The 18,131-nt window shown below is 35.1% G+C and overlaps 1 protein-coding gene across 3 annotated transcripts in view; it reads right to left on the bottom strand.

Annotated features, from left to right (window-relative positions):
* rasgef1ba (RasGEF domain family, member 1Ba) overlaps window positions 1–17,905 on the bottom strand; it is a 32,216-nt gene extending 14,311 nt beyond the window's left edge. The window contains exons 1-7 of one of the 3 annotated variants that reach the window (XM_088910388.1): window positions 17,610–17,905; window positions 12,641–12,823; window positions 11,459–11,581; window positions 10,402–10,539; window positions 2,268–2,480; window positions 1,799–1,873; window positions 75–170 (exon numbers count right to left, since the gene is read on the bottom strand). In XM_088910388.1, coding sequence (XP_088766514.1) covers window positions 75–170; window positions 1,799–1,873; window positions 2,268–2,480; window positions 10,402–10,539; window positions 11,459–11,581; window positions 12,641–12,823; window positions 17,610–17,627 — 846 coding nt within the window. In that variant the 5' untranslated portion in view covers window positions 17,628–17,905. Of the gene's footprint in view, window positions 1–74; window positions 171–1,798; window positions 1,874–2,267; window positions 2,481–10,401; window positions 10,540–11,458; window positions 11,582–12,640; window positions 12,824–14,984; window positions 15,026–17,609 lie in introns of those variants that run through there. The other 2 variants (XM_088910390.1, XM_088910389.1) reach the window with 2 other exon arrangements.
* Window positions 17,906–18,131: the final 226 nt, after the last annotated feature.

Below are 18,131 nucleotides of genomic sequence, written 5' to 3'. Positions count from 1 at the left end.
CAATGAGACAGAATCAAGATGAATAGAGAAATGTCAACATCTGATACATTGGGAAGTTTTAAGGATAAATATACCATGCAAATTTCTGTAGCTACCAGATAGCTCAGTCTGTTAAACCACTCAACATATGCTTCCAGGTTTCTGGTCTTCTTGTGATCATTGAAGCAGCTCTGGAAAAAAATACATATTTTATTTAAAGAATTCTGCTTTTATTTTGTAGTTTTCATTGGTTCTCTGAAGGCTGAGTCTCTTCAATACTAAAAGCTCTCTTTTAATAAACTACAGAACCTTGCAATATTGAATTAAGTAAGTCTTCACAGAGAGTTAACATTCATATGCGTGAAAACTAAAAATAAAGCATGCATAAACCAGGCAGCAATCATCATCTGATTCGAGTAAAATAACGTGCTACATGCTGTATTGGATATTTTATTGTTAGAAACATTTGAAATCCTTCAATCAGCTGTTCATGTTTTCACTGTCCTTGTATACTTTCTTCTAATTTAAATGTTTAAATTAAAAAAATATATTTTCTAGCTTCATTGTCCATGTGATGGACACACAGATATGTAATTACATTACGTCATGCTTAAAGCAAGTCGAGAAATGCGAAACGTTCTAGAAAATGTGTTAAAAAAATGTTGTGTACCCTTGGAAACAACAGCATAACAAAGAGACTTATATAAAATATCACAAACGTTACTGTTGCCTAGCAGCAAAAAGTAATCAGAAGCTGGTCTGTAAATGCAGCCACATAAAAACATGTGCATGTCTGTCATACTGATTGGTTGCTACGCTTTTAGTAAGAAGTATCCTTTTCTGAAATCTAAAGGTTGCTAGTGATCTAGAAGTAGTATTTTACATTTAGTTTTTTTAATAACTAGACTCCATGATTTAATGCTGGAGACAGAGACCATGTAGATACATTATTTCACTGTTTGTTGAAAGAATTAAACCTTTCACAGGAGTTTTTGGTGTTTTTATATAAATTACATTCCAAAGGTTTTTGTCAGTATTAAGTTTGAATCAGGGTACAATATCTAGCATATATTACAGAATTGTTTATTTTTTCTTTAAACTTCATGTGCTGGAACTGTCACGATCGCTACTCTCCCTCTTAAGGGCGCTCCAGCCCTTCCTCGTTCTGTCCTATTCCCCACACCTGTTCCTTATTTCAGCCCCTCTTCAGTTCCACCTTAAAAGCCAGACGCAGACATCACTCGAGGCTCTTCATTGAATCCCGTTTCGTGAGAGCCCAGGTCCTGCTGCGTCTGGCTCCGTTATGATTTTAACTTTCTGTTCCTGATCCCCTCCCGCCAGTTCTGACCCGGTTCCTGTGTTTTATTCCCCGCATGGATCACCTGGCCATGGACTTTAGCTTCAGTCTTGGATTACCCGTTTGGATTTCTACATGGATTGTTCGCCCCGGACTCACTCCCTCTGGACACCTGCACCCCTTGGACACGCCCCCTGTCTCCATACCCTCTCCTGCATGACTGTTTCCCCAGTGTTTCCTCACTAATCCGGATTGTGTCGTCTGCACAGGGCCCGGAAAAAACTGTTTGTGACTGGAACATTTCCCTTTGGGAAACAATATTTACACTTTTTAATAATTCTGGGAAATGAATTTATAAATATTCCTAAATTAATAATAATTATACTGCCAAGATAAACTAGTGAGTACACTAGGTACCAGTTTTGGGTGAATTGATTAGAAAAATCTACTTCCCCTGTAACTAAAGAATAAATGCAAACAGCATCTATTCTGACAGAGTACAGGCAGTGTTGGGTACTGTACCTTCTCGTTGTCTAGGGGATCTTTATTCACGAATGCCTGCACAAATTCTTCAGGACCTATATAACTCAGTCTCTCCTAAAAAAAATCCACATTAACATTAACATTAACATTAATATTTTACAGTCAATATACATAATGTACTTATATATTTTAGCCACAGCAAAGAAGTAACAATTATTTGTGCAGTATCTAACATAAATCAAACTGATGTACTGATTTAATAGCACTGTAAGAGATATCTAAATGGAAGTTAAAATTAAAAATAATACTTTTTCTCTAATATTAAAGATCTTATAAAGTGTTATTAGCATTTCAAACTTTCCATTGCTATATATAATCTAACAAAGCTTTGTTACATTAAACAAATAAAAGAAAAAAATGACTTGCATGGTATAAACTTAAATTAAGTTGTACTTTCGTTACTTATTCTTCTCACAATACTCCACCAATTGGGAACATATTCACTTACCAGCTCTATGTGGGTAAGTTGCTGTGCTAACGTATAAGGGTCACTACATACTGTCACAATGTCTCTCTGTATAGACTGAGGTTTGGTTTTGAGCACAGTCAGCCTATCTGGAACAGTGGCATTTATTTTCATCAGCACCTCTTCGTATTGGCTTAGTGTAGTCAGTTTCCGAATGAGAGACTGTGTCATCTGCTGGACAGCCTTACGGTAAATCTGGACCAGAAAACAGAAAGAATAAGTAATTAGCCTAATTCCCAACAACAGTAGTATAGTTCTGCCAAAGCAAAAGAATAGCTAACCATTGCACAGGCACAAACCTAGAGGTAAAAAAGACCTACCTTAGTGAAGCTATGGCTATGGAATGTTGTAAGTGGAGAGCAGTAAGTAGATGGTCTAATGAATTCCTTCATTGTGAATGAAGTAGGTAAAGTTAGAATAGGTAAAGTTTTTTCTTGGTGTTTTCTAATTCTTTTTTTTATTTGATTTTTTTTAGTTAAGAATGAGATTAAGCTAATTTATAAAATGGTTTCCTTCCACAGTCCAAAGACTTACTGGTAGGTTGACCCTGGTGAGTGTGTGTGTCACGTAATGGGCAGGCATACAGGTCCAGGGTGTACCCTGCCTTGTGCCCACTGTTTGATGAGGCTCTGTCTCCCATGACCCTGAATTGGATGAAGCAGTTAGAAAATGGATGGATGGATGAGTTGCTGTCATTCTAGTCACACACTACTTATTATTCACTATCAGGAAAATTATTATTGTTATTCCATTTTTAAAGTTTACAATACTGACTGTTATTTCAGAGTATCTAGTATTTGCTGTGCTGGTAAGATGGATGTCTCATGCCACCACTCAAGAACCACTACTACTTTTTGAAACCATCTGTATGATAAGCAGTAGAAAAATATAAATGTCCATCGTCAATCAGCTGCACACTGTAAGGTTATTAGTGTAAAGTGTATCAGTGATGGTAAAGAAAATTAGGTTGTTGCTATAAGTGGTGCTAAAGAACCAGCATGAGTCACTCTTCCCCCAGGCCTCAATTTCCAAACTAATGCCCAAGTATGCCGACTATGACACTATGCCATAACTGGTACTGTTCTTCAGATGAGATATTAAATCCAGTTCTGACTACTGGGTCATAAAGTGGCTAAATTCCACCTTGGACAATCTACCCTATTTATACTTTCCCCTTAATTAAATTGGTCAAATATTTCTCACTTCACCACCTGTGTAGTGGGGCTGATGGTAAAAATTGTCTTCCATATCTCACTTAATAGAATGGTGTACTTCAGTCATGCATTAAATCTCTTCCTATATGTAAAGCATTTTGGTGAAAAGTGTCATGTTAATGCAAGGAATTATTATAGAACTAAAAAGCTTAAGAATCTCTTTGACTGACTGTTTTTCCTTTAAACATCAGTGAAGCAGAGGAGCTCCTGTTGATTCAGAAATTATTAATAGAGTTATGACAAGATATGAGTGGTGGTCAGATTGCATAATTAGTCATTCACTTCTGTATAAAAGTATGGTACCAAAAATACCAATTTGCTATTGCCTTTCACAATTCAATAAAGCCTAATATGTATCTATAAAAATGTCTGTTGGACAACAACAGTTTTCACTTTGCCATTTAAGTTACAAGATTACAATTCCTCCAAAAAAGAAAATGTTTTGATTTATAGTAACCTGGAAATTCCAGAATTCCATAAAATGATTGGTAGCTAAGTATCAGAAAGTGGTCTAGAGGAAATAAGTATTGGAATACAATGGTGGTCCTCATATTTTGTATTACCACAAAACAAGACATAAACATTACAATCTGTTGAAATGTATAAAGAAAAAAAAACAAATGTACAAAAAATGTACATGACAGTTTGACCAGAACTCAAGAAATTTGAGAAAACCTAAATATCATCTGTGAACTCAAAGTATTAACAAATTGAAAATGATCATTTCATTCAAAAACTTTATATAAATAAATTTTCCTTTTTACAGAAGTTGTTTATCTTTGCAAATGTATTTCCAGAAATGCTTTTTTCAAAGAGAAAATTCCTTTTAACATCTGTTCATGGCAGACTTCATTTTAAACAAAAACTAAATTAAAATATATTTAGGACCAAAATTTTAAGCAACTGACATTTTCAAACAGCATATTACTCTAGCACATGCTGTTAAACCTGCAGTTTGCCTTCTGTCCAAAGTTAACCCTGGCATTGAGCTAAAATCATGGGAAATTAAGACAGCCTGGCTCACTGCATGACCTCTGTTAGAGTACACTTTTAACTTTATCTCCTCCTTTCCTGGAGCTCATGGATCACGTAGTACCAAAACCACATGACCTACTCCAGAAGGCCCTCACTGTTATGTAAACAGTGTTGCTGATGGAAACGGTTCTTGACAGTACAGCACATGACAGAGTTCACACAGGAGCATACAATCCATAATTCAGCCCAAACCGGAAGACTTGTTTTTCTTGGCTGTAAAGCAGACCTCAATGTTCTCTATATAGCCTACCACTTTCATAATGATAGCCTCTGAAAATCAATGGGTAGCAATACAAATGTGGCCTGGAATACACTCCACTGCACCACAAACAGATGTTCAAAATTCTATTTTGGGATACTGCCACCCTGCCTGAGTTTGTGGTGCACCAGGTCAAAGGATTATACTGCAATTCATTACCACTAAAATCTGCATTTCATTTCAGCCTTTGCAAGTGCAATTCAGGGTTTGTTTTCTTTTTGAACCCCTAAAATCTGATGGCCTGAAAAGGCAAAAACAACAAAATCTGCTTTCTCAATGAATTGTTTTATTATGTGCTAAAAGTGCTTCATATTGCAAAAAAAATGACAACCTGGTAATGAGATGTCCAACGCAATCAAACAACAACAGAGCAATGGATTGATTTACTGGCAGGTAATCACTGATTTTATGTGATTGATTGACTTGTTTCTTAATACAAACTGGAGGAATTTTATATTGTTTTTTTTTTCAGTTTAAAGCATTTAGTACATAAAAACACATTCTAAATGAATTACTTTATTCTGTGGAATCACAACAGATGCATAAACAAATATAATAAATATCACTCCAACGCTATTAAATGAAAAAAATACATAGTTGACGCACTTCACTTTTAAAAACTCTGCAACTCCAATGAAGTAAGTTAATCCTCAATTTTAAAATAATAGGCCTTAAACAGTTTAAAGCATACAAGAAAGTGGCTGCCATTGTTCTCATAATGGTCTATAATTATATCTAAATGAGGACATTGTGCATTCAGCTGACTGATGCAAGAAGTGCAAGCCACCTACTACTCCGTTAGTACTAGCCTACTGTATCTGCACAACAGGAAAACAAAAATACACACTGTTTGCTATGCAAACAGAATATAAACACGCTTTGAAATCATACAGTGGAGCTTTCTGTATTTTGATGAATGAGGCCTCATTTTCAGAAATGGAAAAATGAAAAAGTTATTTGGTTTTTGAGGCAAAGCAAATTCACTGCCAATTCAATTGTTCCATAACAGATTAAAATGTTTAGGAATCAATTTTCATTTGGATTTATACATACTCTCACACAACAGTGCCCTGTCCTTAAATATTTGTTTGTACCAACTGTGAACTGTCAAGAGTTATTTTTTATTTGTATTTACATTTACACTTGGTATGGTGATTAAAAGGCCTAGTTGCTTCACAGATTTTAGATCCTAGTTTAGATTGTAGACTAGGGTGACTTCTGTGTTTTTCATATTGTTTATGTTGGTTTCCATTGAATGCTGACATTTCCTCCTACATTCCAGAATCATGCAGGCTAGGTTTACTGATGGCTCTAAATCTGCCCTGTGTTTGTGTGCCCTGCAATGACCTGGCATACAGTCCAGGGTGTAGAAACACCTCGTTCCCTGTGCTTTTTCCTTTTTACTGCCTGTGTGTTTATATATTATATTGTTTTTATGTTGTTTTTATATTATACAGAGGATTATAGAAACAATTCACAAAAAAATAATGTAAGCATAACTCCCCATTTACATGGTCATTAGGTTTTTAATGCCATATTTGCCTTTTTGTTTCAAGGAAACAAATATATATAAATAAATATATAGAAATATATTTTTTCATACACATAATAATGCAAAAGTCTACATCTGAACATTTGTCATAGTTATTATCACTTCATTTTCATTTCTGCCAAATAAGCACAAAAACAGATTTCACTATTTGCAGAAATTGATTATTTCTCAAATATACAGAAAAGTATAAGAAATAACAAAAAAGATAAGATGTGCTTTTATCTAAATATATTTTGTTTTTGCAAATAAAATATTTAATTGGTAGAATCAAATTTTAATATAGTACAATGATCTACTTTATGAAAGCAATGTTCATTTCTATGTGCAGATATGGAAGACACTGTTGCCATTTTTCTACCTATTTTTTAAAGGAAAAAAGAAACACCACAGACAAATATGGAGAGGGACATGCAGGTAAAGGTCCATAGCTTCACTTCAGAGAGGATTAAGGAAGATATCCACATGGCATAGAGTCACCAGCAGAATGGATGTGAAACAGTTCAGATTAGGTAGAATCAATAGCTGGTACTTTTACTGCAGAATTAATCATTTATAAAAGGAAAGATTATCTTTTTGCTACCTAAGTCTACTCCCCCTCTGTTCTCTGTTTCTGAAATTTCTCCCTAGATAGTACAGCATCTGCAAAATACACAGTCTCAAGAAATACCATAGTGAAAATATCAGGAAAGAAAATAAAACACAGATCAACACAAAAAACAAATTTCATATAGTTTTGATAATCTCTGTCAGGTATATTCATCACTAACCAAATTTCACAAACCTTCTCATCTGTCATCACTTCAGAAAGACAATTACTTAAAATCTTTTGATGTAATTTTGAATTGTCATAATTATCTTATCTACAAACTACTGTAGCCATATAATTAATCAGTTTGTAGATAAACTGTGTGACATACCAAGTTAGCAATAGTTTAACAATTCAAATACTGGCTAAGGAAGACCACCTCAAATGACAAAGCTGTTGAGTTCCAAACAATGATCCTTTTCTTTTTATGCACTCTGGCTCTTCAGAGTATTTTGTGGTTAAACTAGTGCAGTTTGCAGGCTTTGCAAATTCATGTTTTCATTATAGTGTCAGACAAATATCCTTTTGACTGTAAAACCAGGTAAAATCTGTTTTCACATTAGTACAGTAGCTTAATAGGAATGTATGGTTACAAACATCACATGCCAACATTTTTGCCTGACTACTTTAGCTACCATACACAGAAGAATGGGAGAGATTAGAGTTGTGAAAATGTGCTTTTAGCACCACATTATTTCTGTTAAACAATTGGAATTTAGCTTGTTTGTAGGTCTGTCAGCAATTAAAATAAACATTCATTATACATCCCTAATTCAAATCACTGCATATATGCATGCTGTAAACGTGTCCAATAAAAAGAATGTAAAAATAAAATGTCTCTTACTGGTACTGGAGACCTGTCTTCAAAAATCAAAAAGTCCAAAACATGTACAAAAGTGTATGTAGCACTCTTTGGCAGAGCATGAACAAATGACTAGATATCCTTTTCATATTGGAACAGCTGGGAATCATATAAACACTGTATAAGATTATCATTTTGATGGTTAAGGGCTTTGGACCCTCCCAGGATATTACTTTGTCTATAATATTAAAAAATCTTATATCAAAACATAATGAACTGCTAAAGGTTTATATGAAGTCTAAAAGACACACATAGAGAAAGCCAATCCTTTTATTTTGGCCCTAAAACTAGCCAGTACACCATAAAAGTCCTAACTAAAAAAAAATAGAGTCAGGCAGTTTGCATAGAGATTGTCAATCCTGAAATAAGCAAGGACCATTCTCATTAAGAATATCAGATACAATGTGTTCCCTTTTTTTACTCCTGTGTAAAAAATAAAAATAAAAAATACTTTTAGTTTTATTTTTATACAAAATAGGACAAAGGGAATGTCTGTAGCTGCGAGGATAAACACACCATATGTCAACAACATACCCATAAGAGTCAATTTCAAAGTACCATGGATGTGGTGACTGTATCCAACTGCTTCAACTTTGATATCTTCAGTATATGATTCATGACATCAAAACATTTGTTTTTAATTGTCAATCTCTCTGACTCATCACCTCCTGACCCTCATACAAAAAAATGAAAAATAATTTTGAATACAATTCAAAAAGCTGTTTGTTTAATTTTGTTCAAATACCTCAAAACAGAGATTTCCCATAGTAAAAACAGTATCAGATAAAATGTAAGGGGTTTCAGGTGTGTTATATATCTCTGGGGTGTAAATACTGTATATGTATATTTTGTGTAACACAGCAATGGATGTTTATTGTATAAAAGGTATTGGAAGAAAATAAGTGTGGACCATTTTAAATTAAGATTTTTGAAAAAAAAGAAGGATAGGATGTTGATCAAAATACAAAGGATAACGTTTTGGGAAGTTTGTGTTCCTAAAGGTCGTCTTGGCAGAACAATGTTATATGCTGCCCACCCTCATCGTTTTCTTGTGTATTCTTAGATTTGGGACATTGATCTTTTGTTTTAAGTGTTTCTTTTTTCCCTTGGTTATATTATATTTCCACTGTAAAACTTGCAGCCTTTTAGATTGGACAAAAGTAGGAAATATGAACAGGGCTGCTGCATGAAACAGGATTTACAACATTTTTCTCTTTCCCTTCATCATTCTCTCTAGTCTTTCTTGTATTATGAACTATACCTCATAATATTGTTATTCACATCATAACAATTGTCTCTGGGTTAACTCTTACTTGTCCTTAGCATTAGACTGCACCAAAATGTCACAATAATGTCTTGCAAAAGGCTTTGCGTTCATAGTTTGGGTTCTAACAGGTGTCACTTTGGATGAAAGAAGAAACATAGAAAGTTTAACACAGAAAGTTTATTATCCCAGTGATAATACAAAAAAATCGTCTGACAACACCCCATGCAATTAGTCAACGACAAAAAGGAGTGGACACCAACCTCTCTCAACAATTTCCTCGCCCCAGAAAGGGTATGTCTCATCTGGGAAATCACTGGGCTTTAATCCCATAGAATCTACTGCACAGATCTAGAGCAAATGAGGATGAATCCCCTGTTTTTATGCAGATGTCATCTTGTATCACATAAGTTTAAAAAATACACGAAACTGCCCTCCAGAAAAGTGGTCATCATAGATTCTTTGCAATGTCTTCACCTTCACCTTTCATCTGCTGTGCCAGGTTTGGGAACTATGCATTATTTTCTTAAAAACCTTACATGAACATCTTGTTCACTCTATAAGATCCACTGTGTGGATGTTATGATGGGAATGGTCTTCCAGCTTGGTAATTTTGTGTTATACATTATACAGTTTTGTTGACCTAAAACCAAGTTATGTTTTAAGATCACGTGCTGAGAGTCCTATTTTAGTAATCTGTATACTTATATCCACCTCAGTTGTAACAAGCAGTACCTGCTGCTCTGTTCACTGTGTGGGCAAAGCTACCATTTTAGCTAGTTCAGGAAGTTGAATTGCTTCAACTTCTTTTTATCTGGTAAAGAAGCAGGTGCAGAGTCTGCATTCTTCTGAGTTCCCAACATTTCAGATAGCATAACAACATAAAAATAAAAAAAGATGGCAAACAAGAGCAACAAGGCATGTTTAACTGCTTTGTAATGTTATAAACTTCTGGTCACATAATCTTCCATGTATTTTTATATAAATAAAAACAATCAAGTAAAATCTCCCACAAATCTGCTCATCTCAACATAAAAGAGTATTATGTGCCACAGGGTATGTCAATCAAAATAAATATTACTCCATAAGAATGCAATAAAGCTTACAAAAGAGATATATTATTACTAGTAGCTTTTCAATAAGATCTTGCCTAATCTAATCTAATATCTTCAATCTTAATCTTGCCTAATCTAAGCAATCGATTTTAAGCTTTCAGTACAGCCGTCAGTGGCAAGATTGAACTGGTGCATTCATGAACTTAAAAGAGAGTTACAATGTTCCATTAATAAGAAAATAAGCAGTAGAACCTATTAATTTAAGATTACAAGTATTCCAGCAACTGACCTCATCTCCAGTTAACAGTCTGTGGGTCAGTTCCTTCAGACTCCTCATTATCCTTTCATCTCTAAAGTCATAGGGAAATGTATCTGTCCATTCTGTCAGCAACTGGAGAATTTTAGGAGCAATTTTTCTTAATCTGATCTGTAGAGTTAAAAAAGAAAGAAAAACAATACATCAGAGAACTTCAGGGGATGCCACATTACTTAAGTCATTATGAAAGTAATAAATAAACACTGGATAATTTGATTTTGTGTGCTATTGTGAACACAGGAAGAAGTAGATACCATATATATACAATCACAAATTATTACTATAAAGGTAGAATCCCAGTATAAGGCATTTTAAGGTCTAAAGGGATAAAAGCTGAAACTTGAAACTGTGATGATGTAATTATAGTAGTTCCCCAGGAATCATTATGACTATTAGAACTAATGCTCTTCCTAATTTATATAAATGATTTAGATTCTATTTCTCAAATGATACCAAATAGGAGGATTAGCAAATACTTTACAAGTTTCAAAAGAAATTGAACAAGATGAAGAAAGAATTCAAGATTGGACAAGCACCTGGCAGATGACCCTTAGCACAGATAGGCACAGAGTATAATTTAAAGAGAACTAAATATATTGATATAAAATGGCAAACACTAAGATCTAAACAGCAGTGTATTCACCTAGGTGTTTATGTTGATTCATAATTTACATATTCCTGATAATGTGGCAAAGCAATGCAAATAGCAACCAAAATGCTTGTATATATACTGTATATTGTAGAATTTAAATGGATTCTAAATGATTTTATGTTAAAATTGTATAAAACGTTAGTAAGATCTCATGTAGATTATTCAGTACAGTTTTGGTCGGCAAGTTACAAAAATATTGGTGCTCTGACATATGTACAGAAAATTTGACATTTTCTGAATATTTTTAAACATAAACTATTAGTGGATTTGATTCAAGTATTTAGATTTAGAATTTGATTTTAAAAAGTGTAGCTTTTTTACCACTTTCTCCCAACACTGGGACTGACTATCAGAATGTTCTCTAACTGAACTCATTACCTTGTCAGCACCAGGATCACTCAGTCTCTGCTGCTCAATGCACAAGTGGCACACCTTGGCCATAAGCTCATAGGGATGAATGAAAAGCCGGGAGCTGAGCAGGAAAGTAAATATGTATGTTCTCTGTGAAAAAAAGAGTAAACATTAAAAGCTTCAAAGGCTCACTTTCTTTGTAAGAATTTTACACCCCCTCTCTCTCTCATCCTAGCGTTAATCCCACATCAGCGGGGTCTGCTTGTCGGCACGCCCGTCTCCATTTGGTGGTTTGTACCAAATCTTTGAGCTGACGTTGCCATTAAATGCGGCCGAGAATACTCCAACCGGCGCGTCGCTCCGCCTGCCGTCGGAGTGGGGGGGGGGAGGAGAACAAAGTAATGTAGCCAATTCATAATGGGGGATTATTAGGAGGCATGGGAAATTTGGCCAGGACTCTGGGGTTACACCCCTACTCTTTTCAAGAAACACCCTGAGAGTTCAGAGAGTTCATTTTAATGACCACCTCAGTTTTACATCTCATCCGAAAGACGGCGCTTGTTTACAGTATAGTGTCCCCGTCACTATACTGGGGCATTAGGACCCACATGGACCGCAGGGTGAGCACCACCACCTGCTGGCCTCACTAACACCTCTTCCAGCAGCAACCTTAGATTTTCCCAGGAGGTCTCCCATCCAGGTACTGACCAGGTACTGACCAGGCTCACACCTGCTTAGCTTCAGTGGGTTGCCAATTGTAAGTTGCAGGGTGACATGGCTGCTGGCAAGAATTTTACACCCCCCTAACTGTAAACAAAAGATCCGATACGTAAGACTCTGTGTTGGGCACTTCTTAATGTTCTGTAGTGTACACTGCCTGAAGCAGCAAGGATGCAAGTAAACATTATATTATATAAAATAAAATAATCACAGTAACTACCAAAACCAACAATTGTAATATGCATTTTATTCTTATTGCTTTGATGTGTCTTTTTCCACAAGTTCACCACTAAAGACTACTCATCATCAGCTCAAACATCTGATTTCCATTAAAGACTGTGGTAAACATTCATTCCTGATCTTTAAACAACTTGTTGTGAATAAGGACGTTTTGTTATTTATGTTATTTTTTAATTGTTTTCCAATAAGCATTGTTTATTCTTCTAAAACTTTTTTGGGCTTGATTGTAAATGAAACACAGGCACTTACATCAGGGTAGTAATCCACGTTAGGAACTAAAAGTTGAATTAGGGCCTCTACAGATCCTGACACAAGGTTGTTGTCATGGTAATATAGACCCCCATAGCTGTCCTCTTTTGTGTGGTATAGATTCCGGTTATAACCACTGGTGGAGAACATAGCCACAAATGGTGGCGTTTGTGGCATATTTTCCTACAAAACAAAAGGAAAAAGTAATCCCAGATGCACAACAAATATGTTGAAAAATGTTTATTCAGACGATTAAAAGTTATATTTCATTCGTGGGCTATCGAGGTGCTATATATATACTATACTACAGTCTAAGCATTCAGTTGGTCTATTATATTTTAATGTCTTTCTTAAGAGAATGTGTTCCTGGGATAGAAAATGTTTGAACACGGTTTATGGTCTTTAATCACACCCCGAGCTTCCAGGAACTTTCAGCAAATGTTTTGTAGTATAGCTCACACACAATATTATTTTAAAAACTTCTGATTCACATGGATACTTTATATAGAAAACCCATTTATAAAAAACTGATAACTGTGACCATTCTGACCTTGGAAAAAAGAAAAATAAACGGCAATTCGGGAGTGTGTTGTGAAAGGGGTATCCAGCTTGCCCTTCAGCATGTAAACAACTTGTGGTATCAATCAGATCCTCAGCACAGATTCCCACACCATTCTTATCCACCACCTCCTCCTAATGCTTACAGAACTCTGCTTTCAAAGGCAGGGTTCCAGAGTGTCCTGCTAATGAGCCACCTGATTCCATGAACAGCCCGTAGCAATGAGCCAGCACGAGCCACGGTACCATCTTGCCGGCTAGCTCTTTTTGACATCTTTACAAAAGACTTGAAAGATGCATTTGGGGGTGCTCAGCCATTGAGCAATTAGTCAGATTCCTTGAGTAAGTGCACGTAGCAGAGCGCCACTCCTTTTACCAACACCTCTGCACAATGGGGGCTTTCAGAGTCAAAACACAGGACACTAGGACTCCAAACAATAGAGAGTTCCATGACTGCTGCTGGCTATTGAAGGGGCCATTTGGGCACACACAAGGATTGAGGCCGGAAGGTGGGTTGCCTGCTGGAGCCAAAGAGACCCCATTAATCCTTCTTTTCAATAAGCCAAAAGAGATTTGCATCAAAATGAAGTATAGCTGGGTGTCTGGGAAGTCAGTTGAGTACCCTCAGCATCTGTTCCACCATGTGTTTGTGTCCCATTCCATTGTGGAAAATCAGCTCTTACTGGAATAATATCAAAATAACAACATGCCTCTGATGCAACTTGTATCACTAATGTATAATGTCTTATAATGTACCAGAGAACAAAACAAAATAAAAAAAGCAAATAACTAATCAGCAAGAATTCATATGAAATCTAAGAGCCCTCCCAAACAGACTTAAAGGAAACTAAGGAATAGTACTGTGCTCTGCATAAACATCCTAAATACCGACTGTAGACAGCCATATTTAAGACAACACACTGTCACAAAAAATCTTTTAAGTATGAAATGTGGACTACATTTTTACTATATATAGCATAATTCAGTCGTACACAATGTAACAAGCACCCTGTAAGTTATTACATCCCTGTAAGTAATGCAGGCTTAACCACAGAAAATGTTACTGACTGCTTTCTGATTGAAAACAAGTTACCCAGGGGACAGAATGAAAAAGTACTTTTAAAAGACACGCCCTTAATGCCTTTTTGTAGATTGAATGCCAGCTGCAACAGAACATAATCCTGTAAAACAAAGCTGCAGCAGATCATAAATAGCACATCTGAAACTATAAAGATTTTGTCTGCAGGTGTCTGGTCTGCAGGTCACATGTCAGTCCCAAGATGCAAACAAGTGAGCAATGAGAAAAAAATTAAACTGCTATTGACATCAGCTCATCAACATTTTCTGTACTGCTTGTGTGGAAACAACTCATTTTTAAGTTACTAAATTAGTACCACAAACATTCAGTCAAATAAAAGAAAACTATACCCTTATCAGCTGAGAAAAATCATATTTAACAATATATAATACAATCAAAAGAAAAAAAGTGAAAATATACATACAGACTTACAAAGCAAACCTTTTAGCATTATTTTAACACCTTAAGTGTTTAAAAAAATGATTTCATATGTAGAAGCAGAATTAGAAAAAAAGACATTTCACAGATTCAACTGTAACTTTATTAACAATATCATTTCAAAGATGAAAATACTTGTAAGCAGAAAAGTAGGAAAGAAGAAAACAAAAATACTTTTTCACACACCCGAAGAAGGTTCCATGGCTAAAACGTGGAAAGTAAAAATATGGTTTTTGTTTTGTACTTTTCAGTGTTCAATTAAATACTCACACACCATTGCAGCTACCCACTCTGACAATATCACATGAAGATGACAACTGTATTTATAATGGCATCTTGAGTCAAAGGCTGTTTATCAGTCAAGAGACTTTTTTCCCAGATTGGAAAGTTGATTCATGGCCATCATAGTCCTACAGGTCTTGTTTACACTGTTGAGATACTGGTGACAGATATTAAGGAATATGGACATTTCACCAAAAAAGGTAAAAGCATATTATTTCATCTTTCTTCTAAACAAGCTAAAATAGTTTTTTTTAGAATAAGTGGTTATTTTGACTTATGATTCCTTATCATATGCATGTATGAGACTTTTTGAAAAATAAGTCTAGTATCAGACAATAAAATAATAAAAACAGTAAAATTTCAGACTTAATCATGGTTGTATTTAATTTTGTGCTAAAATGTTGCTGTTTCATTTAATTTTGCCCAAAACTAACTTGACTGTTCTGTGAAGAGTCAAGAGCTTTAGGTAAATGTATAAATGTGACATTTATTAACACTAACAGGTACTATGTATGTGCTTTAGTTCATAGAGAAAGCAAAATAAGTAGAATAGCCAACTTTTCTATCAATGAGGTGAAAATTATAACAAAAAACTGACAGAACAAACTGTAAAATCAAAGACAGGAAAAGGGAAATTATTCTCACAAGTTACAAACATAATGAACCCTTGATTAGATGTACCTCATCGAATAAAATGGTAACTTGGTAACTAAAAATCTTGGTAACTATTATATATTACTGCTCACAGTTATATCACCAACACACAGGAGAAAAAACAAGATATTCTAGAAACAATTTATTCTCTGTATATGGTTGTTATATCTTCAGTGCAAAACAGATTTCAAAGCAATAGTTCACTGGCTAGCTTGTTCCTGACATTCTGTGAGGAAGGACCTCTTTTATTTCAGCACACCTAGAAACCTCACAAAGTAAACAGTTCAAAGTCCATTGAAAACTGCATACTTGGAAAGCAAAAAAACAATTCACTGATAAGATATTTTCTCGCCATAAAAGCATTAAAATGTAAAATACATTTCAAACATGTTAGGAATACGAGTGAGCTGTCATGAATGTATTAGATAAAACATAAACGATTGATGTACATAACCCTAATTAATTCAGTAACTGAATATCTCACACAGATGTTAATAAAGTAATATACTGAACAATGGTGCTGTCTCTGATCTCTGATACTAAAACATTCTATCATAACAGATAAACATATTTATATAAATTAATTCACACTCTTTTTGGTTACAAAAATCAGACAGAGTAAACATTATACCTTATTATACCCTTCTAAATATGTGTCAAAACTAATATAAATCTGTTATCATCAGTATGAATATGAGCAACCCAATTTATCTGACGGGAAACTTTTGTGACTCAAACAGCTGCTTTTCCCAAATATAGAAGCATGACATTTTGCACAACATCGGAGAAAACGATTTCACACTTACAATTCAGTTGACTACTGTAGTCACATGATTTGTGTATATGTGCTGTATCACAAAATGCAGCACATTTCATTTTTTACATTACCGCAAACTTTAACTAGGGAAATATCCAGCACCAAAAGCCCTTATTAGTCTATTAATCTAATATGACAAATGGTGGTATCCCTGATGCTTGCACAAGCAAAACAAAGAAAACAATAAATTTATGTTTTAATGACTGTCGTTTTATGCACCGCAATGTTCATATGTATTGTGTTAAACACTTTATTACTATATAGTACATTTTATAAACGCTTAATTTTGGATCAACACCGTAGCATGAAATAAACCTAAAAAAAGAAACGTACGAGAAAGCAACCAATCCACCACCAAAAACATCGTAGACTTTCCAATCACGCCGAATGCGGACGGATCATTTCCAGGGCTTAGTTCTTGTACTCGAGAGTGAGATGGCTTCTTGCATGGTCATCATAACTTCAGCTAACAGACCTCAGGTAACCTGTTAAGTGGTAGTATTTTTAAACACGACAGTCGGGTATTATAACTATCTGATAAACGTCAATACAGTTAAACAATACATATGCTATTATTAAGGGTAATGTAGCTATTATTCCTTGAAAATCTTTGATCTTTACGCAACACTATTTCATCCAAAGCACAGAATGGACGGCTTCCATGAAGTGTATCTGCTCTAGCCGCTTCTCATCATGTAAAGCACATTATACAGCAAACAAAACATTAAACACACCAAGAGAAATCTTACGTCTCTGTTGTCCACAACTGTTTCAAAGGGAGAAGCTTTCAACAGATTTAGCTTTAAATTGTATGACATACCATTTGAATCAGTTATCAAAATACAGGATTTTATGCCTGTGCTACTCATTTCAAGGTGCAGAATTCATATCTATAACCATGTAAAATAAAAAATATCCTGTGTGTAGCTGAAGTCGATGACCTGCAGTAGCTTTTGATGCAACGATCTTACAAAGACATCAGGTTGAAAGTACTGCATTTTATTAGCATTTTATACCCAGAAAGAAAATTCAAATTTTCATAAACATATTTTAAAATGTGTTGATGCCCATAATAAAAATAAAACACAAAACATAACTGCAATCAGTTAGTGAGAATAGATATAATTCCTCAACAAACTTACCTCAGACGATAACGGCATCAGAGATCACAGTACACTGACTCCTTTTTACTTAGCAGATAATGTAACAGAATTACTCAAAATGCATTTCCAGAACAGGCTTTTTAAAATCCAAAAGCCGACAGGGTCCAAAATATGTTTACAGTAATCGAAGTATCCTTTTGGTCCTTGGATGAGAAACAGTGTCTTTCACTGCACCCTGAACATTAACATTGGAGTTTCTGAGCTAAATCGCAACATTCACACTCGTCTACACAATGCATCCGCCCACTGAATGAAACCAAGACACAAACATCACTGGCTTATTCAAATCAGTCGGCCAGATAGCCACGAAACCCACCCCCGAACTCGTTCTGGCATTAAAACTACATCGCACCGGGGAGGGGCACATTTACCATACAATGCTTGTAATTCTTACTAATGAACTTCTTTTACTCAACTACAAAACGATCGTCTTCGCCTGAGGAAATTCAGTTTGAACAATTTTGTGCTTGTGACTGGATATATAAATACAAACAAGTTTTT

The sequence above is a fragment of the Atractosteus spatula genome, chromosome 3 (assembly GCF_055471065.1).
Source record: "Atractosteus spatula isolate fAtrSpa1 chromosome 3, fAtrSpa1.hap1, whole genome shotgun sequence".
NCBI lineage: Eukaryota > Metazoa > Chordata > Actinopteri > Semionotiformes > Lepisosteidae > Atractosteus > Atractosteus spatula.
This window is presented reverse-complemented; position numbering and strand designations above follow the sequence as displayed.